The sequence below is a fragment of the Osmerus eperlanus genome, chromosome 2 (genome assembly GCF_963692335.1).
Source record: "Osmerus eperlanus chromosome 2, fOsmEpe2.1, whole genome shotgun sequence".
In the NCBI taxonomy this organism is placed as follows: Eukaryota; Metazoa; Chordata; class Actinopteri; order Osmeriformes; family Osmeridae; genus Osmerus; species Osmerus eperlanus.
This window is the reverse complement of record NC_085019.1, coordinates 21,505,418-21,533,404: the sequence shown is the minus strand read 5'-3', so window position 1 is coordinate 21,533,404 and position 27,987 is coordinate 21,505,418. Positions and strand designations below refer to the sequence as shown.

At 45.0% G+C, this 27,987-nt stretch overlaps 4 protein-coding genes across 10 annotated transcripts; 1 reads left to right on the top strand and 3 right to left on the bottom strand.

The window, feature by feature from the left end:
- Window positions 1–64: 64 nt before the first annotated feature.
- Window positions 65–9,132, bottom strand: rab3db (RAB3D, member RAS oncogene family, b). Its single transcript, XM_062454405.1, has 5 exons — window positions 8,841–9,132; window positions 6,336–6,575; window positions 3,410–3,528; window positions 2,989–3,113; window positions 65–2,586 (listed from the first exon to the last, which is right to left on the bottom strand). Exons 2-5 carry the CDS (start codon window positions 6,573–6,575, stop codon window positions 2,399–2,401), a joined length of 672 nt encoding a protein of 223 aa, XP_062310389.1. The 5' UTR covers window positions 8,841–9,132; the 3' UTR covers window positions 65–2,398.
- A 970-nt stretch (window positions 9,133–10,102) lies between these two features.
- On the bottom strand, window positions 10,103–12,411 carry tmem205 (transmembrane protein 205). 2 transcript variants are annotated; one of them, XM_062454384.1, is made up of 4 exons: window positions 12,258–12,411; window positions 11,681–11,791; window positions 11,372–11,535; window positions 10,103–11,170 (listed from the first exon to the last, which is right to left on the bottom strand). In XM_062454384.1, exons 2-4 carry the CDS (start codon window positions 11,778–11,780, stop codon window positions 10,868–10,870), a joined length of 567 nt encoding a protein of 188 aa, XP_062310368.1. In that variant the 5' UTR covers window positions 11,781–11,791; window positions 12,258–12,411; the 3' UTR covers window positions 10,103–10,867. The 2 variants fall into 2 exon arrangements, with proteins under 2 accessions (XP_062310368.1, XP_062310376.1); XM_062454392.1 differs by having other exon boundaries at window positions 12,242–12,378.
- A 297-nt stretch (window positions 12,412–12,708) lies between these two features.
- Window positions 12,709–17,106, top strand: elof1 (elongation factor 1). Of its 6 annotated transcripts, XM_062454328.1 has the most exons (11): window positions 12,709–12,878; window positions 13,042–13,123; window positions 13,348–13,549; window positions 13,979–14,046; window positions 14,140–14,195; window positions 14,348–14,433; window positions 14,521–14,594; window positions 14,725–14,842; window positions 14,935–15,024; window positions 15,118–15,240; window positions 15,873–15,890. In XM_062454328.1, the coding sequence occupies exons 3-9, from the start codon at window positions 13,389–13,391 to the stop codon at window positions 14,942–14,944; spliced, it is 573 nt and encodes a 190-aa protein (XP_062310312.1). In that variant the 5' UTR covers window positions 12,709–12,878; window positions 13,042–13,123; window positions 13,348–13,388; the 3' UTR covers window positions 14,945–15,024; window positions 15,118–15,240; window positions 15,873–15,890. The 6 variants fall into 6 exon arrangements, with proteins under 6 accessions (XP_062310312.1, XP_062310322.1, XP_062310354.1 ...); XM_062454338.1 differs by lacking the exon at window positions 15,118–15,240 and having other exon boundaries at window positions 15,873–15,929; XM_062454370.1 differs by lacking the exons at window positions 12,709–12,878; window positions 13,042–13,123; window positions 13,348–13,549; ... (4 more) ...; window positions 14,725–14,842; window positions 15,118–15,240 and adding exons at window positions 16,121–16,191; window positions 16,362–17,106 and having other exon boundaries at window positions 14,971–15,024; window positions 15,873–15,995.
- An 899-nt stretch (window positions 17,107–18,005) lies between these two features.
- cnn1b (calponin 1, basic, smooth muscle, b) lies at window positions 18,006–27,272 on the bottom strand. The gene is made up of 7 exons (XM_062454315.1): window positions 26,989–27,272; window positions 23,872–23,993; window positions 23,738–23,804; window positions 22,663–22,800; window positions 20,338–20,454; window positions 20,083–20,229; window positions 18,006–19,748 (listed from the first exon to the last, which is right to left on the bottom strand). The coding sequence occupies exons 1-7, from the start codon at window positions 27,046–27,048 to the stop codon at window positions 19,503–19,505; spliced, it is 897 nt and encodes a 298-aa protein (XP_062310299.1). The 5' UTR covers window positions 27,049–27,272; the 3' UTR covers window positions 18,006–19,502.
- Window positions 27,273–27,987: the final 715 nt, after the last annotated feature.

Below are 27,987 nucleotides of genomic sequence, written 5' to 3'. Positions count from 1 at the left end.
GCACCTACCGGGCCCCCCCCCCCAGGGTTGTGGGGGGCTGGTTTAGGGGAGGTGGAAGGAAGAGGGGACGAGGGACAATGGCAGTATGTGGTTTTCTGTGTCGTTAGATAAAAACACCAAGCCTCTGTCCCATGCTATAAATTCTAGATGCAATCAGCAGACTAACCACAGACGTGTTGTAAGCTGTACAGGTTGAAATGCATCTGATTGTGGGTCCTGTTCTTCAGCTCTGGCTTGTTTACGGGACAGTAGAAATGACAAATGTGATTTCTCCTTTTTTGTGTTTTCTTTTTTACATCATTCTTTTATTTCCACAAACACATTTATGAATATATATATATATATACTCACTTTATACACACCTTCTAATAAATGTTTTCATCAGACAAACTCAAGAGTTTTATGTGGAACATAAAGAAATACATGGACAGCGTGACTACCTCTCTTCTGGTGCAAGAGACCTACAACATCTGGAGTGAACAGGAAGGTACAAAAGGACACAAAAAGGGAGACAAAAATCAGGGATACACACAGTCCTTTCATCAACTAACAGGCTCACGCGCCAAACCGGAACGAGTCGAGTGTCTGTTAGGAACCACACTGTCAATGCGGAACACCAGACACTGGAGCCAGCTGGACCTTCAGGACACATGAGACATCGTCCTTCGCCAGCAGGGGCATACATACAGCCACGATGTCCTGCGACAAGGGAACACCTCGGAGCCAGCGTGTTGTAATCTTGTACGAAAAGTCCTGCTTTTAGTGTCATCGGTGAGCGAATTGACGATGCACGATAACTAAACTCTGCATTACCTGTCTACGATACACCCATGCACAGTGTAGCCTGTGCTCAGCAGTGGACACAGGCAAGACAGGCGATTGTGCGAGACAGCAGAACAGAGGGAGAGCAGGGTTTCGGTCAGTCTTGCCCCCTTTCAGCAGTAGTGTAGAGAAGAGGAGAAGAGGGGAGGTAACATACGTTGGCATGGCAATGTGAGGCAACCACTTTGGGGACAGAGACCGACACTGACCCTAACTGACAGCCAGGAGCTTGCACAGACAATGATAGTAGCATGGCAGTGTGTGTGTGTGTGTGTTAGAAGGGACCACTTGCACACAGTGTGTCGTTTTCACAGTCATTCTTCAAGTGTCTGTGTTAATGTGCGTGTTCTGCATGCCTGCCTGCTTGTGTGTGTGTGTGTGCGTGTGTGTGTGTGAGAGAGACAGAACACTGAACGGAGGCGCGCTGTTACCAAGGGGTGTCTGAGGACATGCCACTGTGTGGATCATGTGACCAACCAGTGACAGCGGTTGAAAGACCCTCTAGCGCGCCCAAAAAAATGCCATTCCCTTACAGCAGACCGGTGTCCTCGGGCTCTCACTGCAGTGAGTAAGGCCGAGGCTGGCTTTCCATACATGGCAGGCTACTGGCAAAACATAATAAGCACCAGAATAGTGTTAATGGACTTAGGTGGCCTCTACAACAGGGTAACAAGCATAGGAGGAGATGGAACCATAACCTTGCCTCGTAAGAAGGTGGGTGAGCTGAACGAGGCAACGTGATTGGTTGTCTGAAATGCCCGGCTCATGACATAACGTCGAGTTGTTGCTACCGACAAAACGCTCGGAACACCAAGTATCTTCAGGCTCGTTGGACACCGAGGATCACTGCTGTACAACGGGTCAGCGTGTCAGAACATCCACTTTTCTCAGGTCGGCCGTCTTATACTGGGCACTCGTCTCTTTCTCGTCCTTTTTACCGTACTGCAGTGGCGTGGTTTGACAAACGTTATCAAAAGGTGAAACCGGGCAATGGTTCAAAAATGGCAATGCGACATAACACATCGGCCTTTCCACAAACTGCGTTCAATGGCTCTAACAGTAAAGCCATTTGTGATACCGGTTTCTCACAAGAAACCATCTACGAAGGGACCCAACCGTTTCACTTTGAAACCCCAACAAGTGCATAGAGAGGACAATGCTGAGAAGGCAGTTGACTAAGGGGGGAGAGAGCGTGTGTGTGTGTGTGGGAGGGGGTGGGGGGGCTGGGGTATCAGCCCAACGCAGGACTAGCACAGTCCCCAGGAGAGAGATGGGGAGATGGGGCGTGAGGGGGGGAACACAAACAGGGGAAGAGGCCTGGGAGGGGTAAGGAGGTGACGGGTTATCTCAGAGCTGCTGCGTGGGTTTGTGGTGGAGGTAGTCGATGGGGACGGGGGGGGGCTGTGTTTGGGGCTAGGAGTAGTGGGGCCAGGCTGGGGTGGAGGGTGGCGAGGTGAGAGGTGGACTTGAGGCCCGGTGAGGGGGGGAGGCTTCGACAGAGGACAGGGAAGGGGGGTGGAGCCTGGACACCCGGAGGAGATGAAGGCAGAGGGTCGGAGGGTGACGCCGTGGCGGCTTAGCAGCCGCAGCCCCCGTGGCTGACCGGGGGCGTGTCCTGCAGGTCGGAGGCCCTGTGATTGGACATGAGGCTGGCGTCCCCGGCCATGCTCTCGTTCATCTTGTCGCAGATGACGTCCACCAGCCGCTCAAACACTTGCTTCACGTTCATGTTGTCTTTGGCGCTGGCCTCGAAGAACTGGAACCCTGGAGAGAACGAAAGGAATGGAAGAGAGAGGGTCGGGGGGGGAAGAGAAAGAGAGCAATGAGAGAGAGAGAGAGAGAGAGAGAGAGAGAGAGAGAGAGAGAGAGAGAGAGAGAGAGAGAGAGAGAGAGAGAGAGAGAGAGAGAGAGAGAGAGGCAGAGGGATGGGTGAGAGAGAGACAGAGGGATGGGTGAGCGAGAAAGAGAGGGATGGGAGAGGGACAAAGAGAGGGATGTGGAAGGAGAGAGAGAGAGACAGAGGGATGGGGGAGCAAGAGAAAGAAACGGAGGGGGAGGGAGAGAACGGTGGAGGAGGCATGTTTTAAAATCAAGTGAACAGAGTCCGTATTGGAAAGTGCGGGAGGTTTTCGGGCTGGTGTGGGGTGCCGCCGGGCCCCGCCTCACCCAGGTCCTCTGCCAGCCTGTGGCTGTCCTCCGTGGGCACGATCCGGTCATCCTCCAGGTCGCACTTGTTCCCCACCATGATCACCTGGGCGTTGTCCCACGAGTACGTCTTGATCTGGGTGGCCCTGAACAGAGAGAGGAGAGGGACGGAATGGAAGAGAGAGCCATAGTCACCGTCATCTTGTGTCTTATGAATCTATTCTACTGACCCCTAGCAGTGGCAGAATAAAGTCAGGTCAGCTGATTGAAGGCTTAAAGAGCCAGTACGGAAAAAGCCCAAACCAAGTGAAAAGATGGACCGGAACTCTACAAGGGCTCGAGCGTCTTCCGGTGCCTTCTTCTCAATTCAACTCCTTGAATTGAGAGGAGTCGCCCCGACGGCAGCGGTGCGACGGAGTCCCGTCTCCCTTCGCAGACTCACCAGTCCTGCACGGCGTTGAACGAGTCCTGGTTGGTGATGTCGTACATGAGCAGGAAGCCCATGGCTCCTCTGTAGTAGGCTGTGGTGATGGTCCGATAGCGCTCCTGGCCCGCTGTGTCCTGGTGCACACACACACCATTTACTTTGTTTGCACTTCATGCTTCTGCTTTTAAGTTATTACTATTTGCATTTCTGGTTAGATGCTAATTGCCTATTATAAGTGAGATTGTGACCATAAAAGGTTCATCTAATCTAATCATGGAATCTAATCGTCATACCGAGGTCAGATTGTGAACAGGCATTGTTGGACCAGAAGGGGGCAGCATTGCCTTCCTTCTACAGAGCACGCCTTCCTTCTACAGGCCTTCCTTCTACAGAGCATCTAACATGAGTCATGACAAGAACAGTATACAGTTGAATTGACTATGATTCTTAAGAATAAAGACAACGTTAAATCGGGGGTCACGGAAATCGACCGTTCCAACGTGATAAATTTGAATAATGGCGAGTCGCTTTGAGGATTCAGCCCTACGAAGGCTTGCTGTAAAACCACTCATAACCCTACACCCTCAGATGCCGGCTCGTTCTTCATCACAGATCATCATCGAACCACCAAGGGCACCTGGAGCCCTTCATCCTAACTGCGCGGTCAAACGACCCAGGGTAAGACAACGACAGGAAGAGGAGGAGGACGAGAATGAAGAGGGAGGAGAGACGGGCCTCCCTACGCCCTCACGCCCGTTTACCGGAAACGTCTTCTAATCAAGTCGAGCGTGACGTCACGGTGGCCCTCGTTGGAAGCTTAACAAACACGAGTACTGTAAAAAACGATGGACTCAGGCCACCCCCCCCCCCCCCGCGCGCGCCCCCCCCCCCCAAAACAAACACACACGCACACAAACAATTAAACAGGTGAGAGAGGGGACTGAGTTGGCACGGCAACCATCTCAGGCACCTCTGGCGGTCGCCTGGTAACCTGGCCTGGGTCCTTCATTAGCATAAGAGGCTCTTGCATCACTGAGGGGGCTGGAGTGAGGGCTGGGAGGTTGCCCAGGGGGTTATGAATGTTCTATTAGAGGGGGGGAGGGGGATTAAGTGAGTTGGCCGGCAGACAGTCCAACCTGACCGGGTCTCTCTGTACTCTCTAAACCACAATACACACAGCTGTTGGTATAATAGAGAAAGGCCACAGGAAAAACATGGACCAAGTGGTCCTGAGAGTGCGCGTGTGTGTGTGTGTGTGTATAGTGGCTATCGCGCTCATGCTCAGTGTCTTCGTGCGGGCATGGGGAGGGGGGGGAGGGGAGGGGGGGGGGAATCTGTTTCATCTCCGAGGTCCTTTTCCCTTCCATTGATGAAGGACAGAGACCAGATCCATGCATTCTTATCTGATGTGCGCAAGGCTGATCAAATATTTGTCAGGATAATAGAACTTGTGTCAGCGTAACCAAATAGACTGCTCCCCAGGGCTCCTATAAACATCTACGAAGGGACCCACACCCCACAGTGACGTCATAAGGCCTGTTCACTGTGTATGCATCACCTGCCGCATACACACAGCAGCAACACACACACTTACACAAACATACATACATACACACACACACACACAAAAGCTCCTGGACCAGACTTCCTGCAAAGCAGATTGTGTGTGTGTGTGTGTGTGTCCGTCATTGTACAGGTGACAAGCACGAGGCCTGCTGTTGTCATCATCACCAGCTTACGCCTGTGGCCCGACACGCATGTGTTCCCCTGGAGTCAACCAGGTGAAACTCTTAAAGACAGGTGTTTGACTCAACCCCCGTTGAACATTAACTTTGCTCAACATTATATTTGTGCTCTCAAGAAGGAGAGCCTCCCTTTCAAAGAGATGCCTGCTGCATCCACACCCTGAAAACACACTGACACTCAATCGGCCAGTGAGGGAACGGTGTTTGTCAACCGATTAGTGAACTCTGCGGTATGGATGGCCTGCTCCATAGTCCTCCATGATCTGTACAGGCTTAGATTTTTTCTATACCGTAGACTGCCTCCACTAGCACACCCAGTCTGCTGGGGGAAAGCATGTCTGATTTGGCCTGGCCTGCTCTTGTCTAAGTGGCTGAGTGTGTGTTTTGGTGTGGACACTTGAGCTGTTAAACAATCTTTCTTGAAACCCTCTTTGCTTTGGATGGAATGGTCGAGAGACCAGTAGCTTGCATACGCAAGCCCACGTAACTTGAAACAGATCATCCCAACCACATCTGTGGCTAGTTTACTGGCAACAAAACTGGTAATTGAACAGCATGGTGTCCACCTCAACTGGACTGCCTGGGGTGGATGGAAGGAACTTTACAGAACCTCACATGTTCTAGAACTACCTGCCAAGTCTGGTGGAACACGAAGCCTTGACCAGGAACATCGTGGTTTAGGAGTTTGGTAAGTGGAACTGGAAGCCTGTGTCACAGCCGGTGCTTCAATGAACCAGGAGATGAGAACCTGAAGGAGGGCCGTATTTGAGCATGACTCATTGTAGACTTGTAGTATTCCGAGGAGGCATTTGTAGTACGTAACACAACCCGATAATTATTTTTTATGCCGATCTGCCAGGGACAGTGTGTCATGTCAAGAACCGGGTGAACCTGAAGGAGGACTGTAAAACTGTCTGAAGAAAGATAGGAGGAAGGGAACATGGAGAAGCAGGAAGGGTTAGGGTGATGGGCCATATTTAACATGCAAACAGTAAGTCAAGTCACAGGTGGTAGCCTATCCCTTTGGTGATGAACAGATTATGAAGTATGATGGTGTATCTATTACCATTAGGTACCATAGACTGGAGTTTGGAGATACATTTAAAGTTGCTTCATCTACCAGAGATTATGACCCCAGGAACTGGACTCGTGTGAGCATCGCTATCATAACCCGACCTTCACAGCTTCCAGCTCACCCAAATCTGCAGCTTGATCCTCTTGTCGTTGCGGAAGATGGTCTTGACCTTGAAGTCGATGCCCACGGTGCTGACGAAGGCGGAGGTGAACGAGTCGTCGGCGTAGCGGAACAGGAAGCTGGTCTTGCCAACGCTGCTGTTGCCGATGATCAGCAGCTTGAACATGTAGTCAAAGTTCTGGTCCGCCGCGTCCTTCGGGGACGGCTGCTGCTGTAATCGGGATTCACCCACCGTCGCCATCTACAGGAGGGGAGGGGGAAGTGAGTGGAAAGAGGGGAGGGGTGGATAGAGTGTTTTGGTTTATCTTGGCATTGACATCCTGGTTTTCTTGCTGTCACAAGGCCAACAACGAGGACATTTGGACATCCTGTGAGCTCACACCAGGATGGGGTTGGTTTGTCATGTGACTGCCAGCGTGCATGTGTGTAGCAATGGTGATGAATTGACTGCCAGCGTGCATGGATGTGGACCTAGAGAAGAGGAAGAGCTGCTCATCTCTCCTGAACGGTGATCTGCTTTCAGCGCGACCTCGGTGCAGTCTCAATCATTCTAAATGATGGGAGGGTGAACCAAAGAGCCTCTCCCTCTCTCTCTCTCTCCCTCTCTCCCTCTCTCTCTCTCTCCCTCCCTCCGCTCTCCTCCTTTCCCCTCAACCCCGTCCACCTCAATCCTCCTCCTATCTCCTCGCCAGCCCCTCTCTCTCCGCCTCTGATCCTTCGAGCCCGACTACAGCTTTCCTCTGATGATCTGCGTCTCCGTGGAGACAGAACAAAGCAACAAAGCTGGCTGAAGCAGACCCATTAGTGAGGCCAGCTCAGCTCACTCTGAAGCACAGCACACCCTGCTATCAATCGGCCCAGACATGCAGGTACAAAGAGAGAGAGAGAGAGAGAGAGAGAGAGAGAGAGAGAGAGAGAGAGAGAGAGAGAGTTAATGAGAATGGGTAATAATAATGAAACTGGGAGAAAGAGAAAGCTCCACACATCCAAAATAAGGCTTTATCGATAGGGTCTGGAGTTGTATAAAAACCTAATCTGCCACACCAAATGACCCAAGTAAAAGTTTTTAATCAGCATGTTTGCTGCAAAGTTGCAGGTGTTGAAACAAGTTCCTTTAAATATGCGTTTCCTCACTACCTAGAAGGAACAAAAGACCAAGCAGCAACATAACATTGCTTTCTCAATACATTCACAGACAAACGAATCAGTGCACCAACTATGCCACAATTCAACCCTTCAATTTCACAAAACCCTTTTAGGGTAATCTTGTCACATGACACTTATCTGGCTTGAGACCAGGCCATTCACTGGTGGTCATTTAGTTTGTCTTTTTACTGTAAATATCAATATTTAAATATCAAAGTGTGCTGTAGTTTAGAGTACAGGGCCAGATAGTTATTTCTCAATATAGGTGACAGAACTGCTCAACTACGCCCACGTTTTCAGTCAGCACAGCACCACTGACTCCTGCTGCGTGCAAAGCCCCCATGAGTAAACCAGTAGTTGATCATATGTTGTTTTCCCTTCCTGCCAGGCGGCTAGCAGGACTTAAGGCTGAGGTAAAACCAGTCACATGGCCCCCACATCTACACAGCCAGTAAGAACGGCCTCTGTACAGGCCTATCACAGGACTAATAACCAATCTGGTACTGCAGTAACTCTAACCTGTTGAATAAAATAATGTCGAAATCAAAGTAACAATATCGGCATGGACACAGCTGTACCTTCACATTGAAGTAAACAGACACACAAAATTCAACCGAAGAAATTAAATCACAGGTCATGTATCATACATTTTAGAGAGAAATTAAAGTGGTGGTGACTCGTGAGTATCAGGAAGCCTCCGTTAATGGACCTGCAGCCATGGTATTAAGTTACAAAGTGCATAGCATCTGCCAATATAATTGTGCCGAACTACCGTTGAAATGGTCTACAACGCACTGGCATTAAATTCAATAAAGCAAATAGAGCCGCCCTCCCTCTGTCTTTCTGTCAGCTGGCACTGTTTGCTGAGTTTAAGGGCCCTCCGACCCCCCGACTGTTGCAGGAAATTAACTCGTTTGATTATAACAGCTGTCAAATCAGTTTTTTTATGGTTGTACACAAAGGTAAGGTAATTGAATGGAGAAATGTAAGGAAGTTACCGAGTTACATGCATTTTACGTAGGCTATCTTAAATTTACTCACACTTGTTTGATTTACAAGGGAAAAAATAATAATAATATTTGTCATTATGCAAAGTAGGCTACAGACCTTTTAGATTCCCAAAAATGTGACAACCTGTCATCGTAGGCGTTTGCTATGTTGGCGATGCTAAATGCTACAGGCAATTGCTCAAAACAGTGTTGGCAACTTACACATTTCAAATGGTGTTAAATATACTTATACATAGTTGCAACTAGTAAGCCAAAAACATACCCATATATGTCGAATTTGACATAAAGGAAATGGAGTAGGCAGGCTTGCCTCGGTTACAAAAAGAAACAAAACTTTCCCAAATCCCTACCTTTTTATTATCTTACAGCCTATGGATCCTCTTCGACTGCGAGAAGCTTTGTCTATCTTTCGGCTGAGTAGAAGGACAGTAAAAATCACATAAAAGTGTTTCTAAACAATCATAAATCTTCCTTCTGCCTCCCCTTGCTTGCTCGGCACGCCGTTTCCCTTTGAGTGTCTGTCTGAGGATTGTAGCAGGCAGCTCCCGGATCTTTCCACTGTTTACAAAGGAGTACCCCGCAAGAGAAAGGACCGTAGAACTGGCAGTACTGGAGTGGCCAGCCTAGGTAGTCCTACCAAGGTGTCTAATAAATCTCTCTCACTCACTCACTCACTCACTCACTGTATAGCAGTAGCTAGTCAATGTTTTTTGGGGGGGGGATCCCATCTTAAAATGAAGGGGGAGATGGGGGTGGCTACTGCTTTATGGTCTAGTAAATAACCTACACTCGAAATAGTAATTTAAAGTCTACAAAATACACATTGTTTCCCCGTTAAAACGGCTGACTAAACTCATAGTTTAGTCAGCAAGTTGAACTTGAGTTTGCGGATAATCAAAGATATACTCCATGAGTCCTCATGTAGTGCACTGAATGGAGATGGTAAACTAGTTTAGACAGCTGTACACTGGCACTTGTACAAATACACATTTGCTTTCATTGTAAAGCCAACTTATTTCCTGGTGTAAATATTAATGAGAGCATGTTTCCTGGAGTTTCATACACTTCCTTGTGTCAAGAAATTCCAATAACCCCAGGGTTTAGCCTGTCTCCCTGACCCGTGTCACTGAGTCGACTCTCTGACCAGACCCTCACCTGTGTCTCTGTTGCCTCCTAAATAGAATCATAACAAGGTCACACACAAAAAGTTGAAATGGGATGGGAAATGGGAACCACAAACAAGGCTAACTTGTTATGGAGCTAAAAGAATGTAATTGTCTTGTTGCTGTGAAGCGGCACTGACAAAACAAGGAGTCTACCTGTGCTGAAGAGAATGTGTCTACTCAGCCTCTGGGTACATCATTCACCTTGTGTGAATAAATGAACTTATGTATTTATGATACTCTTATCACGCAAAACGTGAAGCAAACGTGATAAAAAAATCTACTTAATATCAACCAGCAAAACACAAAAAATTAAAACAGATGAGCCTAAATAGATCAGTAGATAAGTGTTGAATTGAATGCTTGAATGTAGTATTTTAACTCTGGAGTGAAATACCACTGGCATGAGTGCAACATGACCTTAACCAACAAGACAAAATTAAACACAGGATTCTTAATTTTTTATTCAAATGGAAATACAACTTTGTATCAAAGTGATAATTCCGAGTAAGGAACCTTCTTGCTATTTCACTGAGCACTACAAGTCATCCTACTGGAATGATATATTTGCCTAAACATCATCACCTAGTGGATAGTAATACACATGACATTCAATTCAGAAATGCAGGTCAACAGTGCAATCTGCCCAAAAACACTTTTGCTCAGCGTCCATAGTTTCATTATTAATAATGAGTACAATTCCAGAACATACTCAGACAAGATGTTATAAGATTTTGATGTGTTATAAGATTTAGTTTAGAGTCAAAAGGTTGCCACCTAGACATTCATCCTGGAAACATGGTGAGTTTAACATTAGGGAAACACAGGGCTCAGAAATGGTGAGCTACCTTCTCTGATGTGAGGGGCCCGGTGATAGAAACTAAGATGGGCCAGAGGCTCTGGAGCCATCACTACAGTCCCTTATTATGTGCTTACTCTAACAAAACAAGCAAACAGCAAACCAGAACTGTAATGTTAAGGCACATTTATGGAACACGGTTTAGAGAACCTGTCAATCAAGCTGAGAACTTTGCATTTAAGTTTACAGGCTTCTGTATGGAATTCAATACGCAATCTGCATTCACAAAGATGATCCGTTTTGACCTAATCGTCAGCTGTTTTCCATTTGTATCCTCAAGGATGAGATCAAATGCCGGTTCTGGATCATCCGAGCTACTCTGTGACACGCAGGGAGACAGACATAACGTCTCGGCCTAGATGGAGCTCAGATGGAGGGCTACGTAGACAAGGTTAGTGGTGGTGCACAGGAACCCTATCAGGTTGCAGAGGTTAGACAGGCCGTGGTACTGACCAAAGGTCTTCTTGCGGGCCTTATATTTGGGATCCTGCTCTTTCAGCTTGGCGTACGCCTCCTTCTGGCTGCCCAGACCGACCTGCTCCCCCAGGCCGTGCTCCTTCTCCACCTCCCGCAGCTTCAGCATCACCTCCGTGGCCGAGGGGCCGAACCACTGGGCGTTCAGGCCCGCCATGACCAGCGCCACGAGGTACAGCCCCATCTGGAAGACAAGGAGGAGAGATGAACCCCGTGCACAACCATGTCACTTTGTACCCCGTCTACCTAAGTGAACTCGGGAAATAGAGGCGGTGACGGGTGCAAATCATGGTGCTCCTTTTTAAGAGACTTGGCACTCGACTGGCCTTCCTCTCTCTGGACACATGCCACGTGTCTAACGTGAGCACGGGTGGTTTGGCCTGACCTGCAGACTCTCGTGCCAGTCCAGGAGCTCTCTGGGGTGGTATACGGCATATACTGCCAGGCTGGCAAAGTTGCAGCCCAGCAGGCAGTAGAAGTAAACGGGGAAGAGTTTACTCTGCACCAGGCCAAACGTGTGCAGGGTCACCTGCTTCACGAGAGCAAACCCTGGAGGTGGAGATGAAGAGGCAGAAAGAGCAGGTGAAAGAGAGGCACTTCATGTGATTTTAAATGGCTAAATAATCCAGCAGGGAAACACAGACACAGCTGTTATTTGACATGACAACAGAGACACAAACACTCAGACTCTCACCTGCTATGAAGGACACCCACACCTGCATGCCCCATGAGAAAGACAGCACCAACAGGTGTAGCACTTTAACCCAGTCTGAGGGCTCCCCTTCAGTAACCATGGCACTGCTCACTGAAATAAGAGGATGACTTGGGTATAGTCTGTTCTGCATTTTAACAACGTGTTTTCAATACCAGAGTCTATTTGTGTGAACGTATTTCACACAAAAACATAAAACTGCACATGTGCAATTGGTGCTGTTAGAACTGCAGACAAATGTGAAGACGTGATTATGCGTTCGAGTGCAATGGGCTTTCAGAGATAAGCACTCGGGACCACTAGATAACATGCTTCTAGAATATGTTGCTATTAGAACTATTAGTATGACATAGATTATTATTCAACCCTTTTCCCAACAAGAAGTCACAAACAATAATTTAACTACAGAGGTGTATCTGACTATATAATTTATATATTTGACAGTTAGCTGCTAACAAGCTAGCAAGGGCTAGGTGAGTTACACAAGTTTTAATTAATTAAGCGATACATTTTTGATGATGTCTAAACTTGAAGTATGCTTACAAATATCTGCACTCACCAGTGACGTTTGTTTTCTTCAGATTTAGAAGTAAAATGTGATCGCTAGTTAGCTGTTGAACCTGTGTTGAACAGTTCACATGGACAACTTCCTACCCCACACGCCCACTTTCGCAAACCACGCCTTCTTACCAGTATCTAGCCAACAGCATAATTTTACAAAACGTATCTAACATAATCGAATATGGGCCGAGATAGATAATAATGATCTCAAGGCCCCGCCCCTGCATTGTGACATAAGGGGTGTACCATTTCCATACAAAGCGGTTTCTTACCTCCTAATTAGTTACTTGGGTCAACAAGTACCTTGGCAGTTGACATGGACGACCAGAAGGAAATGGTAAGCGAATAAATGACATGGATGAAACTGAATTTACTAATTGACAGTGTATGTATTATTGTTTTTGCAGAAGCAATCAATACTACCTCCCCCTGAAGGTGTGTACTAGCCCTGTGCTATCTGTCAGCAAAAGGGCAGAATTATAACTCATTCATACATTTTCTGTCAGTTAACTACCACTATACTTGAGTATTTCTTGATATCCACACAGATGTTGAATCTCAGGAGACTCTCACAGAGTTAGTCCACAGACTGAAGGCAGATGTTGAGAAACAAGCCACGGTAATTGTCTTCTGGTCTGTTGACCTGCTTAGGGATGTAATGTGCATTTCTTTAAGCATTATCTTCTGTATCAATTCATGATCATGGTGGGTTGTGGCCCAATATGCTTACCATTTCATCTATGAATATAATTTAAAATGATTATTTCCTCTCTTTTTTATAGACAATTGGTACTCTTGTCCAAACTCTGGCCTTAAACGCAGAGGAGAGGACCCAAAATCTCAACACCATCGCCGTCCTTCAAGGTGACATACGTTTAACTTCACTAACTCCACCTCAGTCCGAAAAATAGATTTTCTGAAAACCTCTTTTAAAATATCTACCTTACTAAAACATATGACGACCACACGCAACCTGCCATGATTCCCTGATGTCATCTTAGCCACTGTCTCTTGTCATGGTATTCAATGACCAGACCAGGTTCAAGTAAGAGTCCTTACAAGTCATCTGTCCTGTGTGGCCCCCCCAGACAACGTGCACCACCTGGCCCGTCACCTGGCTGCCCAGCACATGGAGGAGCGTTTCCAGGCCCTGCGTTGGGAGATGTCCACAGAGCTCCAGTACCTGCGCAGCCTGCTGACCACCTGCCCGGCACACAGCTCCATCACACGCACCTCCGAACCCCAGAGACAGGCCGCCATCGAAAACCTCACTCAAGAGCTTCACCACAGGTAACCACCACTACTCCATTTAACACTTCCAACAGAGCAGGTAACGGAGACAGTTAACACGGCCAAAGGCAAAACGCGCACAGGTAACACTGTCAGGTAACACTGTCACAGGTAACACTGTCACAGGTAGAGTAACTCCCACAGGTGACATGGCCAAAGCACATCAGATGATATAAGGGAGTCAGGTGGCTGAGCGGTGAGGGAATCGGGCTAGTAATTCGAAGGTTGCCAGTTCGATTCCCGATCATGCCAACTGACATTGTGTCCTTGGGCAAGGCACTTCACCCTACTTGCCTCGGGGGGAATGTCCCTGTACTTAATGTAAGTCGCTCTGGATAAGAGCGTCTACTAAATGTAAATATAATACCCCGTCCATTAATCTAGAATAACTGCACTCCTCTCTTTGTCTTTGTCTGTTGTTTACGTTAGCCGCAAACTGTTGTGGGAACAGATATCTGTGCTTAGGGAGGAAATCCTCAGCATCTATGGCCTGCTCAGTAAGTGTAAAATCATACCTTCATCTTACCTGCCATTGTAGTCATGTGCGAAATATTGTTTAGGAACTCGATTATCCACCTTTTTCATGATAGAATGCCACAGAGATGAAACCCAGCGCAGACTGTTGCAGAGTCACTGCAAGGATATGGTGCTGTACAATTCACATTTTCCTCACCTATGCATGTTTTATTATTGTCTTACAAAGGTCCCGTCTATTGCATTTGAACTCTTGATGGATTATTTTGTTGAATGACTGACAAGAGGGTAACTGTTTAATAATAATACTTACTGTCCATTCAGTGCTTGGAGAGGTTGATTGACAGCTTACAGAAACAAGAAGTGGAGCTGAGACCACCACAGTGGCCCACAGACACCACCAAGCACAGGTAAAACACTACTCTGAAGGGATTCACACTGATCACTGTCACAAGTTCTCAACCTTATACTTAAGGGAGTTGCTTGTCTCTCTTCAGGATGGATGTCTCTGAGTTACAGAGTAAGCTGCAGGTTGTTGCCATATCTAAGGGCAAAGCTCCCAAGAAAAAAGGTAGGGTCATCAATTTCAGTAACAATCTTGCTATTTCCTCTAACCTCTGTGACAAAAACTGAGTATGTTTGTCTGAATAGGCCGGAGAATGTATTTATAAAAGTCCTTCTGTGATGGCCTCTCCTGTCAGGCCTCTTGACTGCCAAGGCTGAGCCAATCCCCTCAGACTCTGAAGAACTACTCAGCCGACAACAGACCAAGGGAACATCAACACAGAAGGTCAAAGAAAATGTCAATATATTTGCCAGGTAAATGAATGGATGATAACATAGTGAACGAATGTATTGTGTGCATTTCATAGTCTACAATTTACTGTATTGTTTTTCTGTTTTAATTGCAGAAGGAAATAGATGGGGTTCAACACAGAAATGGTCTGCAAATAATGTCATTAGTGTCATTCAATCATTCTCTCCGAAGTGAAATAAAAGTGGTAATACATCATCAGTGTGTGCTTTTCAACATACATTAAACTTACATTCCTGTAAATGTATTATAATAATAACAAACTATAAATGTGTAATAGCGTCATCTGACACTAAAATTGGACCAATGGTGATCCTAGAAAGTCCCACACACACCCAATAAGGTTAAAGAGTACAGAACATTTTCCGGAGCGACATCCAAATTGCAAGATTACTGTTGTCTGGTGAGAGAATGCTTCATTCCATACGTTAGAGTAACAATGTATTCAAGGATAACCTGTTTGATTATTACTCACATATTTAGGACAATAATAAAGTATATTTCTCCTTCGCAAAAGGGATCGCATCTCATGTTAACCTCGCCAACCTCCCGCTAGCCAGCTTGTCGCGCGCTCTATTGTGCGTACAGGCTAAGTTTAGCAACCTAGCTAGCTTTCTAAGCAACGGAGTGTTCAGGTATCTTCTTGTCTGTTAATGCATCGTCATCATTGTTTGTGGCCTCTTAAGAATATGCCCACTCTTAACTTTATGGATGATATTACTACGTTTGGATATATCGTGCAAATGTGTGATTTCTGATCCGTGTGAGAGCTGGAGGAGAGGAGACTATTGCTAGGATGCTTAGTTCCATTTATTCGTGCCGTGCTTGCGCAGTAGGCTAGTACTGCCTGTGAGACAGGTTAAACAGCATCACATAATAATTTTATCATAACATACATGTTATTTGGAACTACAGCTATAATTTCGGTAGCCTTGTTATGTTTGTTGTTGCAGCATCATGATTCCAACCCATCAGCAAAGAAAACGTGTGTAAAACTAAATGTAAGCCAGACAGTAAACAGTTGGTTTGCTACAGATTGGAAATGGGACGCCGCAAGTCAAAGAGAAAGCCGCCACCCAGAAAGAAGCTGACGGGGAACTTGGACACCCAGTTCACCTGCCCCTTCTGTAATCACGAGAAGTCCTGTGATGTCAAAATGTAAGTTCAGTAGTCTGTGAAACGGTCTTGGTGTTCTGTAAAAGACCTGTTTTGTTAGTGGGCTGTATAAAGTGGGTTCATAGCGTGTTGATAGAGCAATGTTTTGACACTTTCTTGTCTTACAGGGAGCGCACTCGAAACACAGGGATCATATCCTGCACTGTGTGCTTGGAAGAATTTCAAACTCCCATAACTTGTATCCTTTTCAAGAACATCAGACTTTAAATTGTTAAAGTGAATGAAATATACTGTTCATTGTCCCATATGATACAAAACGGTTGTTGAAGTCAAAATACACACTTTTTTTAATTGACTGTCTCTGTACCCAAATTGTGTTTCGATCATGTCCTTAACCTGTCCCTCCAGACTTATCAGAACCAGTGGATGTCTACAGTGATTGGATTGATGCTTGTGAAGCAGCCAATCAGTAACAGTGCTAACTCACCTTCTGTCGGACCTCCCTCCATCCCCAACCCCTGTGATTGGTTGCCCGGATCTTTCTGTCCAGTTGACACATCAGAACATTTAGCAGTGAAGTAACAGGGATATATTCTGTGAAAGGAGACATTCATCTTTGTTTTTGAATTTGGCACTGGTGCTTTTGGAGTCTCATCTCTGGCTGGGCCAGGATTTGAACTTGTAGTTTATGTGATGATGTTTGGAACGCAGACTATTCCACGGTTCATTATTTGTGATAGTCTGTGTTCGGGAAGGTTTCTCTACACACAAGTGAAGCTGTCTTGTACAAGATTATAAAACCTGCCAAATTAATGGGTTCTTGACCAGGCTTGAAATGGGCCCTCATGGAACACATTTACTAGTAACTGTGTGAATTATTAAGCATGTTTACACTTGCCATCTCCCTTATTATACGGGTGAGGAGAGCATTATACACCACATTCCAATCCCTAAATGTTTTCTACCTATTTTATTTTGTTTTCTAGAAGAACTCCTTTTGTTTGGTAGTTTATTGTTTGTTTTGTCTTAAGCTGCTGTGATGTCCTGTAATAGATTTTTAATGAGTTAGCCTATCTTGTCTATACTTTTCATGTTATGAGTTTTATCACAATCAAGGTTTTTTATATAAGAAATTAAAACCAGTGTCCATTCACGGATATCTCTTTTTTTTGTCGCTGGTGGTTATGGGGAAAGATACTGCATTTCAGAAAGAGGTATCACCTATCAACTTAATTTGTCCCCAGAGGGAATTGGTTTTGCAGAAAGACATAGACTACAGGCGTACAGGTATTTAATTGATAGGAATTTAATTTTCAACAAAATGGCCCTCCTATAGGCCTGAGCAACAAATATTGAAAATATAAAATAAGGTCTGTGGCAAACATTCTTACCATCAACTTTTAAACTAAAGCTGATATGTTCTTAAATATTTCATAGTGTAGAAATATCTGAGGGATTTTGTTTGTGGACCATGTAGTTAACATTAGGTATACAAATGTAAAATATTTTAATCAATTACCTAATTTGTCAGGTAGTTTCTTAAATTGAATACCTTTGCTAACGGTACATTATTTGTTATAAAATGTACCATTTCATTTAACAATTTAGTAAATAAAACGGTTTGGTATGTATAAAATACCTAAAATGACAAAAGTCAGTTGAAAATGATCTCATGAGTAAATGGATTGTACCAACAAAAAAAAAATATATATATATTTACTTTTCCTATTCTAATCACGCAATTGCTTTTTTAACCATGCCACATTTACTATTTTAATCAAGCCACATGTATTATTTCACCCATAGCTTATGATAATGAGAAAGCAAACATGATCTTCTGGTGAAAACACACTACAAATGTTTCCCCCCCACTCTGGAGGCTGTGGGCTCCTGCCCACGTTAACACCTGGGTCAATAATGAAGCTGCTGGAAAAGGAAGGCCATTGTTGGTAGTGTGATCTTGTGATCACAGGTTATATAATAATGTTGATTCTGGACTGCTGGTCTGCTGGCACACACACACAAGGCACTACACAAATATTTGAAAACGTATGCACTGGACAGGTTAATTTATTATCTTATCATTAAAGACACATGGATGTTTCTGGAACAGTTTGTTGCTTTTGAACGGTTCCTTTTTGGGGAAAACAAGGTCTTGGCTTTTAAGAGAATTTCAATCAAGGCCACAAGACGTCATGCATCAATAAGAAACATTTCCCAGCAAGGAGTTGCAACTCAACTTTCATATACATTGTTTAGCTTGCTGTATATTCTGTTCATTGCATCTGAAAATGTAAGTAAAAAGGTACATGATGATTCATTGCCTTCTGAAAGATGGCAATCACCAATACAATATCAACTTGTCGATATCAATAGCACCCGGCATCGTCTAATTATCTTAAAACATTCAAGACAAGCGGTGGGCAAAAATGTCACGTCATGATACAGGAAACAGAAATCAGACTATATAATCTGCCATTAAGTTCTGGCATTTTCTTTAGGCAACATTTTGTCAAGTAAGCAATATAGCCTGCTTGCCCTTTGGTATACTAGCCATGTGCATGTGCATTAAGTTGGAAGTGAAAACAGATACAAAAGCTAAGTGCTCTTGGGAAATATGGAGCCTAAAATACTAGCTAATACTACACAAGAGTGTAGAGTCTTTACAGAGTACTGGAAACCCAAATTAAACTGAATGTGTATACTGTTCAAGGTAGGTGATGAGGCGATAAAGCCACCATGGTGGCAGACTGTACTCGTGACATAACTCCAAGCTCAAGAAACCTAATTTTACAAAAATTGCAGAAAGGTTTGATCATATCAAGAATAGAAATAATGTTGCAGATAGTCCATCTACTAATGTTATCAAAACAGTGCTAGGACAAAGTGCCTGTGTGGGCTCCAGAAGAGATACCAGATGCATGGACCAGCATAGTCCACTTGTAGATACTAGTCCACTAGTCCTACTCTTTCTCACTCTCCAGAAGATTCCACAACAGAACTCATGGAGAGTTCTGGAGCCTTGAATATTCCAATGTGGACAAGGACTTTTTTTTTAAAGAAAAATAAAAATAAAAGGTAAACAGCACCAAGTCAATCATTTATTTTTTTCTCTTGGATTTTTCAGTTTTCTTTATGTTCACTGTAGAATGGGGCATCTACAGCTGTAACACAATTAAATATAAAAAACATCTATAAATATCAAATTTTTGGGCTTATCAAAAAAACCTTTATGGTGGTCACCATATCAAATACAAAAGACAAAGGAGGGGAGTTAGGCTTGCCAACATCGATATCATATTTGCAAATACTATAAATCAATCCCATGCACCAGACGGAACAAATAAGAAAAAAAGAGCAAAAAGTAAAAGGGTTTCAAAACAACCAGGCAGGAAGATGGCTATGACTTCAACAATCAGTGACGGTACGGGAGGGGGTCTTGCTAGGTTGGGAGGAGGGGGTTGTTTTTTGCAGGCCGCTACATTGCAGGGAGAGGGAGCCGGGGAGGGGGGGGGGCGGGGGTTAATTCTGTCCTCTGTCTGGTCCCGTTCAGTCAGAGTAGTGGTGGTATCCGTCAAACTCGGCCACGCCCTCTCCATTGTCTATCTCGTCACCAGGGCTGGAGCAGTACTTGTTGTCGTAGACCTGCCGTGGCTGGCCATAGGAGGTCATGCCCTGCTGGGACGCCATCTTGTTGGTGCCCATCTGCAGGGAGACAGTGCTGGTGTCACAGTTCTCCAGATCCAGCTTCTTATCAAAGATGTGTCTCCTGGTACCTGGGGCTGTCATGCCAGACTATGGGAAAGAAACATGGAGAGAGAAAGACATTGGATTAACAAAGTACCATATTGTCTAAACCACGTTATTTACCATGTCAAAATGTATATTGCATTTACATTTAGCAGACGCTCTTATCCAGAGCGACTTACAGTAAGTACAGGGACATTCCCCCTGAGGCAAGTAGGGTGAAGTGCCTTGCCCAAGGACACAACTTTATTTGGCACAGCCAGGAATCGAACCAACAACCTTCTGATTAATAGCCCGACTCCCTAACCGCTCAGCCATCTGACCCCTCACCATATTGTGTCTATTTAGTGTACGATTATTAGATAACTGATGCTGCCCTCACCTGGTTGGCACCCTTGTTGGTGCCCATCTGCAGGCTTATGGTGGCCTGGTCCAAGGGGTTCTCCATGCCAGTCTTGGGGTCATACAGGTGGCGTCGTGTTCCGTAGGAGGTCATGCCCTTCTGGCTGGCAAACTTGTTGGTGCCCATCTACAAAAACACAGAGGTAACCGTGATCCAGCTCTGTTGGCGAAACCTAGCAAGTAAATTAATTGCTGGGGCTGCTGTATCTAGGCAATGGAGGAAGTCAGTTCTGACCTGTAGGCCGATGACATTGCGTCCCTCCTTATTCTTCTCAGGGGCAAAGTGGCGCTGCTGTTTCTCTGCATACTTCACGCCAAGGTCGTACTTGGAGTGGAAACCTTTGGACTTGGCCTGAGACAGAGAGAGAGAGAGAGAGAGAGAGAGAGAGAGAGAGAGAGAGAGAGAGAGAGAGAGAGAGAGAGAGAGAGAGAGAGAGAGAGAGAGAGAGAGAGAGAGAGAGAGAGAGAGAGAGAGAGAATTACTTAAAGAGACTTAAATTAATTTAAGTCCAACTTTATTTAATATATATATAAATGAACTTGCTGTTAAGCTAGATCAATGTACTGCTCCTGGCCTCTCCCTCATGGACAAAGAGGTGAAGTCTCTGTTTTATGCTGACGACCTTGTCTTACTGTCTCCCACCAAACAAGGACTACAACAACAGCTGGACATTGTTGAACAATACTGTCAAAACTGGGCCCTTGCAATAAATATGAAGAAAACTAATATCATGATATTTCAAAAACGCCCCAGATGCCAGGAAGAGAAATACCAGTTTATTATAAATAATCATTTAATTGAACATACTATGAGTTATAACTATCTTGGTTTAACCATAACAGCATCAGGGAGTTTCAACATGGCAGTGAATGCACTAAAAGAAAAAGCTCGAAGAGCCCTAAATGCAATTAGAAGAAAATTTTATAATTTGCAAATTCCAATTAAAATCTGGCTTAAAATATTTGATAGTGTGATCCAGCCCATTGCGCTGTATGGTAGTGAAGTATGGGGTCCACTCAGTCATCATAGCTATACCCGCTGGGACAAACACCCAACAGAATCTCTACATGCAGAATTCTGCAGATACATCTTACATGTTCACAGAAAGACGCCAACAAATGCATGTAGAGCAGAATTAGGCAGATACCCAATGATAATTAATATCCAAAAGAGAGCACTAAACTTTTTCAATCACCTTAAATCCAGCCCTCTAGACACCCTCCACTCCAAAGCCCTCCAAACCCAAGAGCTGAACCCAGATAAGAGTCCCCTATGTCAGTTGGTGCTGAGACTCACTGCCCCCACCCAGACACACCCTGACCAGTCTCACACCAACACTGCTTTCCAAACACCAATCAGAGTCAACCAAATTATAACACAATGTAAAGAAACCTACCTGGAACATTGGAAAGAAGAAACTAAAAGCCAAAGTCGATTAGAATGTTATCTAGCCTTAGAAAGAGATTATAAACTGGCAGAATACCTCTATACTGTCAGAGATAGAAAGCAGAGACAGATCCTAACCAAGTACAGGCTCAGTGACCACCAATTGGCAATTGAAACAGGACGACACAAAAAATCATGGCAACCAAAAGAAAACAGAATATGTGGTCACTGTTCGACAGGTGAGGTTGAGACGGAGATGCACTTCCTCCTACAATGTGAAACATTCAGTGATATAAGAAATGATTACTGTAACAAACTCCACTTTGTAATGTCAGATTTCAAAGGTCTTAGTGACCCCTCAAAGGTAAAAATCCTCCTAGGAGAAGGAGACAGGGCATACCTTGCTGCCCAGTATGTATCAGTATGCCACAACCTGAGAGACAGTGAGCGACCTAGACACACAAGGCACACACACAAAGCACACACACAAAATTTACTGTGTGTGTGACTGACATGTGTATGTCTGTATGTATATATATATTACGTAATCAATCCTTTAATCTTTCAACTGAATTTGCCATGTTTGGTTGTTATAGTAATAGTTGTAATAGTATACCGATGTCCATAGTAATGATATGAATACTGTTTCTGTGGCTCCACCGTTGCTTTGGCAATATGAACATTTGTTCCTTAATGCTAATAAAGCCAATTGAATTGAATTGAATTGAATTGAGAGAGAGAGAGAGAGAGAGAGAGAGAGAGAGAGAGAGACATTGTAAATAACCGAATGATAATAATAATAATAATAATACCTGCATGGTGTTATGACACTATTGTTATTAGGGTTCCCACCTTCAATGTAGAAATAAAAGGGACACCTGGCACCTTGCCCAGGGGGACAATGGGGTTCTCCCTCATGAGATTGTGAGTATCAGACACGTCATTTCTTGCTTTCTCTTTATTTTTAATGCAGCAATTTCTACTTTTTATGCATCCACTTCAAATACCTAATGCGAGCGCTCGTAATTAACATGCTCTCATACCATATTGTCTCTCAAATGAATGATACAGTCAAAAACTGAGATATATCGTCAACAAGGATGGTCTCACAATATTATCACTGTTTCATTTAGGGATTTTCTGATAATTTGCGGTAGAGGAACCAGGACTTACGATGCCAGCGAGGGTGATGAGAGTGCTCTGGACCTGAGTGTAGTTGGTGTTCTCAAATAGATCGTTGGCCTCAAAGATGTCGTGAGGTTTCATCCCATAGTCTGTGATTGCACGCACAAAATTGCTAATGTTTTCCAACTGCAAAGCAAGGAAGGGAAGTGAAACATTGACTTTGAAAGTGTAAAATAGTTGGGTCCTATCCAACAGGTAGAATCATTAAAGTTTAAGTAACCAATACAATAACTACATCACTAACATCTTCATTTGATATCGTTATTATTATGCTTCAAAGCCCCCCATCTTCTCTCCTATATTCCAGAGCCCCTTCTCACTCCTAAATATGTGGCCTTTGACACAGAGAGTCAGTATACTGCATCCCTAAATCACTATTCAATTCTGTCAGTCCAGAGACAGTAACAGCAGAGATTATCCTCCTATGAGACCACAGCTGCAAGCTGGAATGTTAATAAAAATGGTGTCTTCATTTCTAGCCTAGCCTCTTTAACGCGTTAGTCTTCAGCCTAGCTTCTACAATATGTTAACTTCCAGCCAAGCCTCTTTGTTAATGTGTCAGTCTTCAGACTAGCCTCTCGAATGTGTTAGCCTGTTGCCTAGCCTAGCCTCTTTATTGTGTTAGCCTCCAGCCTAGCCTAGCTTCCACAGTGTTAGCCATCAGTGTAGCCTAGCTTCTACAATGTGTTAGCCTCCAGCCTAGCCTCTACAATGTGTTAGCCTCCAGCCTAGCCTCTACAGTGTATTAGCCTCCAGCCTAGCCTCTACAGTGTATTAGCCTCCAACTTAGCCTAGCCTCTACAGTGTGTTAGCCTCCAGCCTAGCCTAGCCTCTACAGTGTGTTAGCCTCCAACCTAGTCTAGCCTCTACAGTGTGTTAGCCTCCAGCCTAGCTTAGCCTCTACAGTGTGCTAGTCTCCAGCCTAGCCTAGCCTCTACAGTGTGTTAGCCTCCAGCCTAGCCTAGCCTCTACTGTGTGTTAGCCTCCAGCCTAGCCTAGCCTCTACTGTGTGTTAGCCTCCAGCCTAGCCTAGCTTCTACAGTGTGTTAGCCTCCAGTCTCACCTGGTGCCAGTTCTGAGGGGAGTTGTTTATTTTTCTTACAGACCCTGGCTGCAGAGTGTTGATGAGTCTAGAAGAAACAATAACGAAAGGATGTTAATGAATTAACAAATGAGTGAAGTTAATGACAAACTTACTCGCAGAGTTGGACTCCATCCTTCAGACTCTCCATGAAGTTGTCTCCAATCCTCCGACCAGTCACGTCCTGGATCCACAGCCTCAGCTCTTCCTCCTTCTGGGGGTCATACTTCCCTGCTAGCTGAGGGGGGACAAAGGTCACAAAGGTCAACCAGTTAAATCCATGTCACATATTCATTGAGACTAGAGAGCAGATGCAGTACTCAGCAGCTCAATATGCTAGTGATAGGGAGTGAGTGAACAGGGAGGGGGGACTGTGCTTTGACCAAAAGGTACTGTAATAAGAGGGCAATATAGATCTATAATAATCTTCTAAGCTACCGTACTCCTATATTTCATGTATTCTATTCCTGTCTGGACACAGAGGAGCCACATTCCTGTCCTCTCTCCGTAGAGAACTCTAAAACCTGGAGATGAAGAGATGGAGGACAGGAGTAGGAAAACAAGAGGGAGAAATATTTGAATGAAAAAGGCCCGGAGACATACCAGCATAGAAAATACCCTCATTCCCTCTCCTCTCCTGCTCTCCTTGTATTTCCTTATTGGCACACATGTCTCTCGGTAATACTTTGAATTCTAGTGTGGGGCCTTGCCCCCCCCCCCGCCCTGTTCTGCTCCGGCTCTCCCCCTTTCCTTTTCTGAACTCTGGTCTCTCTCTCTCTCTCTCTCTCTCTCTCTCTCTCTCTCTCTCTCTCTCTCTCTCTCTCTCTCTCTCTCTCTCTCTCTCTCTCTCTCTCTCTCTCTCTCTCTCTCTCTCTCTCTCTCTCTCTCTCTCTCTCTCTCTCTCTCTCTCTCTCTCTCTCTCTCTCTCTCTCTCTCTCTCTCTCTCTCTCTCTCTCTCTCTCTCTCTCTCTCTCTCAGCCTGGGAGAGGGTTTGCAGGGGCAGAAGCCAATACAAACAGGTATTTCAAAGCAGCAGGCTTCCAGTCATCACACCAAACTTGGGAGAAACAGATCTCTTGGTCACCCCCCCCCCCTCCACTGCCTCTATCTCTCATCCTTTCTGTCTTTTTTTGTCTCTAACTCCCTCTTTCTCCCTCAGGGTTGTCCGGAATCTGTCCTTTTACAGGCTGCCTACTCAGTGCAACCCAGAGATGCCAGTAGCGACAGACAATCCAATCCCGCCAACGTATTATAGAAACCTAAAACTAATATTAATGGCCTTGGTGGACGGATACACTCGCACAATCACTGATGCTTAAGTTTCTAAGTGCCAAGTGAAAAGAGTTAGAAATAAATATCATGCTGTACGAGCATGTAAGAATGACATTTAAATAAACAGTGGTGGGCCTCAGTATGACGAAGACATCCGTATTAGAAGTCATCATGATATCTATATTCCTCTGTTCTGCTAGCTGTCTCCTCTCCTCTCTCCCTCTCCTGTCTGCAGAATGTTTTGTCATTCACAGGCCTGCAGTGTAAACTGTTTACACAAAGACACTATTTCAGGTTTGGCAGACAGGGCAGGAGCAGGCTTGCGGGGAGGGTCTCCTTAAAAGGCATCCAGAGACACTGATGTACCTGTCACCCCCAAGATCCTCTCCCCTCTCCTCTGGTGCCACCCCCTTGGTACGCACCCGCCCGCCCACCACCCTGGACTGGCATCACCCACAACGGCCACCTCCCTACACAATGGGGGGCTAGGGATTCCCCCCTGTCTAAACCCCCTAACCAGGAAAGATCTAGAACCCTCATTGAAGTTGCATTCCCATCTCAAATATTGTGTTAATATTATATATATTTTAATGAGTTATTTATATATATATATATATATATATATAACTCAACTCATAACTCATTAAAAACGACAGAATAATAACTACTGTACATATAAGATCATTAACCTCTGTTAAAAACCTAGGAGGGCCTTACTTCCTGTAATTTCCTTCTTTTAATACCTGTTGACAGGCACAGATCAGGCAGACACACTTCAGACACACTGCAATTGAGGCTAATGACAATATGGATTGAGGTAGGCTTGTGCATTATATAAAAATACTGCCTTCCCAAATGTATTCACTAGACGTTGAAACGAGTAGAGGAGAAGAAAAGACGGAGGCACTTTGAGAGTAAAAAAAGAATGTAGAAAGCGTCCTTCAAAGTCAGATCTGACTTCTGGAACATTCTCCTGGAATTCTCAGTGGCGGTCAGGGAGCCAGTGTGAGAATGAGCTGTCAGCAGGTGAGAGTTGAACACAAACACAGTTTGAGTGACTTCAGTAGGGCCTACTGTCATGAGAATGTCACCCAACATAAAGGTGAGGAGTTAATTTGACCCCACCCCCCAACCAAAGCAGCCATCTCTGGCAGTTGTTGAAAGCACCATACATACACCCACTGTCTGGTAAAGTCCTGTGGGACCTACTGGTGGCAGAAGCCAATACAAACAGGTATTTGAAAGCAGCAGGCTTCCAGTCATCACACCAAACTTGGGAGAAACAGCTCTCCCGGTCACCCCCCCCCCCCTCCCCTCCACTCCCTCTATCTCTCATCCTTTCTGATCTAGACTCAGATATCCATATATTGTCTGCATATACTGGTGCTACATCATGTGTATACACATATGCATTACTGTGACTCTGTCAGTTGTTCCTTTAGTCTTTAACCAGGGAGCCAGATGGCTGAGCGGTGAGGGAGTCGGGCTAGTAATCTGACGGTTGCCAGTTCGATTCCCGGCCGTGTCGTTGTGTCCTTGGGCAAGGCACTTCACCCTAGTTGCTTCGGGGGGAATGTCCCTGTACTTACTGTAAGTCGCTCTGGATAAGAGCGTCTGCTAAATGACTAAATGTAAAATGTAAATGTAAACCACAGGTCTCAAACGTGAATGGGTCTGCTTGACCCCAACGCCACCCTCCTGGTGCAAATAAACTTGACGCATAGGCTATACCCTGTCTTAGCGTCAGTGTCATATAGGATGCATAAACAACGCCACATAACATTTTGTGGTAACATTTGGGTCTGGCACAGTTAGGATTATGAATGGTGAATAGGCAAGAGGACGTAACAACTTGTGTCTGCACTTGTTGCAAGCGTCAGCTGAGTCCTCGAGTCCTCAACTCAGCTGCGATAAAACGCGAACAGTGGAAACAGTAGGCTATATGACACATAGATACGCACCTTGCTTTTGACCTCTGCTGATAGTCCGAAGCTTGGGCCGCTCCTAAAATGGGTTGTCATTGTACACTTTGGTTATTCACAGTGGAGAAGAGACCTTTAAAAATTGAGAAGTTACACCTCTCTGTTCCCCGCAGGAAAAAAAATCACAAAGTCCTGCGTTCCTCTGGACTGCTGTGGACCTGACAGATCCTCAGACGTTACAAGCAGCCTGTGTTGGGATCCTTTTGTCGTAGTATTCGCTCTGCTGAGGCTTTTGGACCACTTTCCGACACTTTTCTGAATCTTTTTTAAACTCTTCCATCTGTGCGTGTTTGGAGTGAAGCGTGATTGGCTAGGGCGGGCGTCCAATCCCGACGTTGCGTCTTTTTTTGGGTGATGTCATCGCTATGGCATTAGGTTTGATCACTGTCACTTTTTCCACCTTGAGGCAATTTCAAGGATGCTTTACATTTCTATATTATGTTCATTTCTGACCAATATTTCCACCATGGTCATACACACAAAATTCACTGGAAGACAGGTTTGAAACTGATAAAACCCAATATAATGGACTGTTAAATAAGGTGACAAATATACTGTTATTTCATTTAGTTGGGCTATAGGACCATGATTAAAATGTTTCTGGTCGTGTATCCCACTTACGATACAGTGCCTTCAATCATTATAAAATTGCTCAAGAACATCATATTAAAGGCAAAGGAAAAAAATGATCAAAACTGAATCACACTGGCCAGTCAAATGGTGGCTATGACCCTGACATGTGTCAACACGGTGTCACCCCCCCCCCCCCAACACACACACAGCCCAGTTCCAGAATGATATGTGTGAGCCGTATATAGCTGGGCGACATGACATCACTTTGGGAGTCATGAGTTGGTTCGCCTCTTTTACCCCGACCTGTCACTCGTCTCCCCTCCCCTACTCTCTTTTAATCACCCCTTCTCACCCCTCCCTACTCTCCTCTTCCCCCGCCCTGTCGACTCTACCCATCCGCAAGCA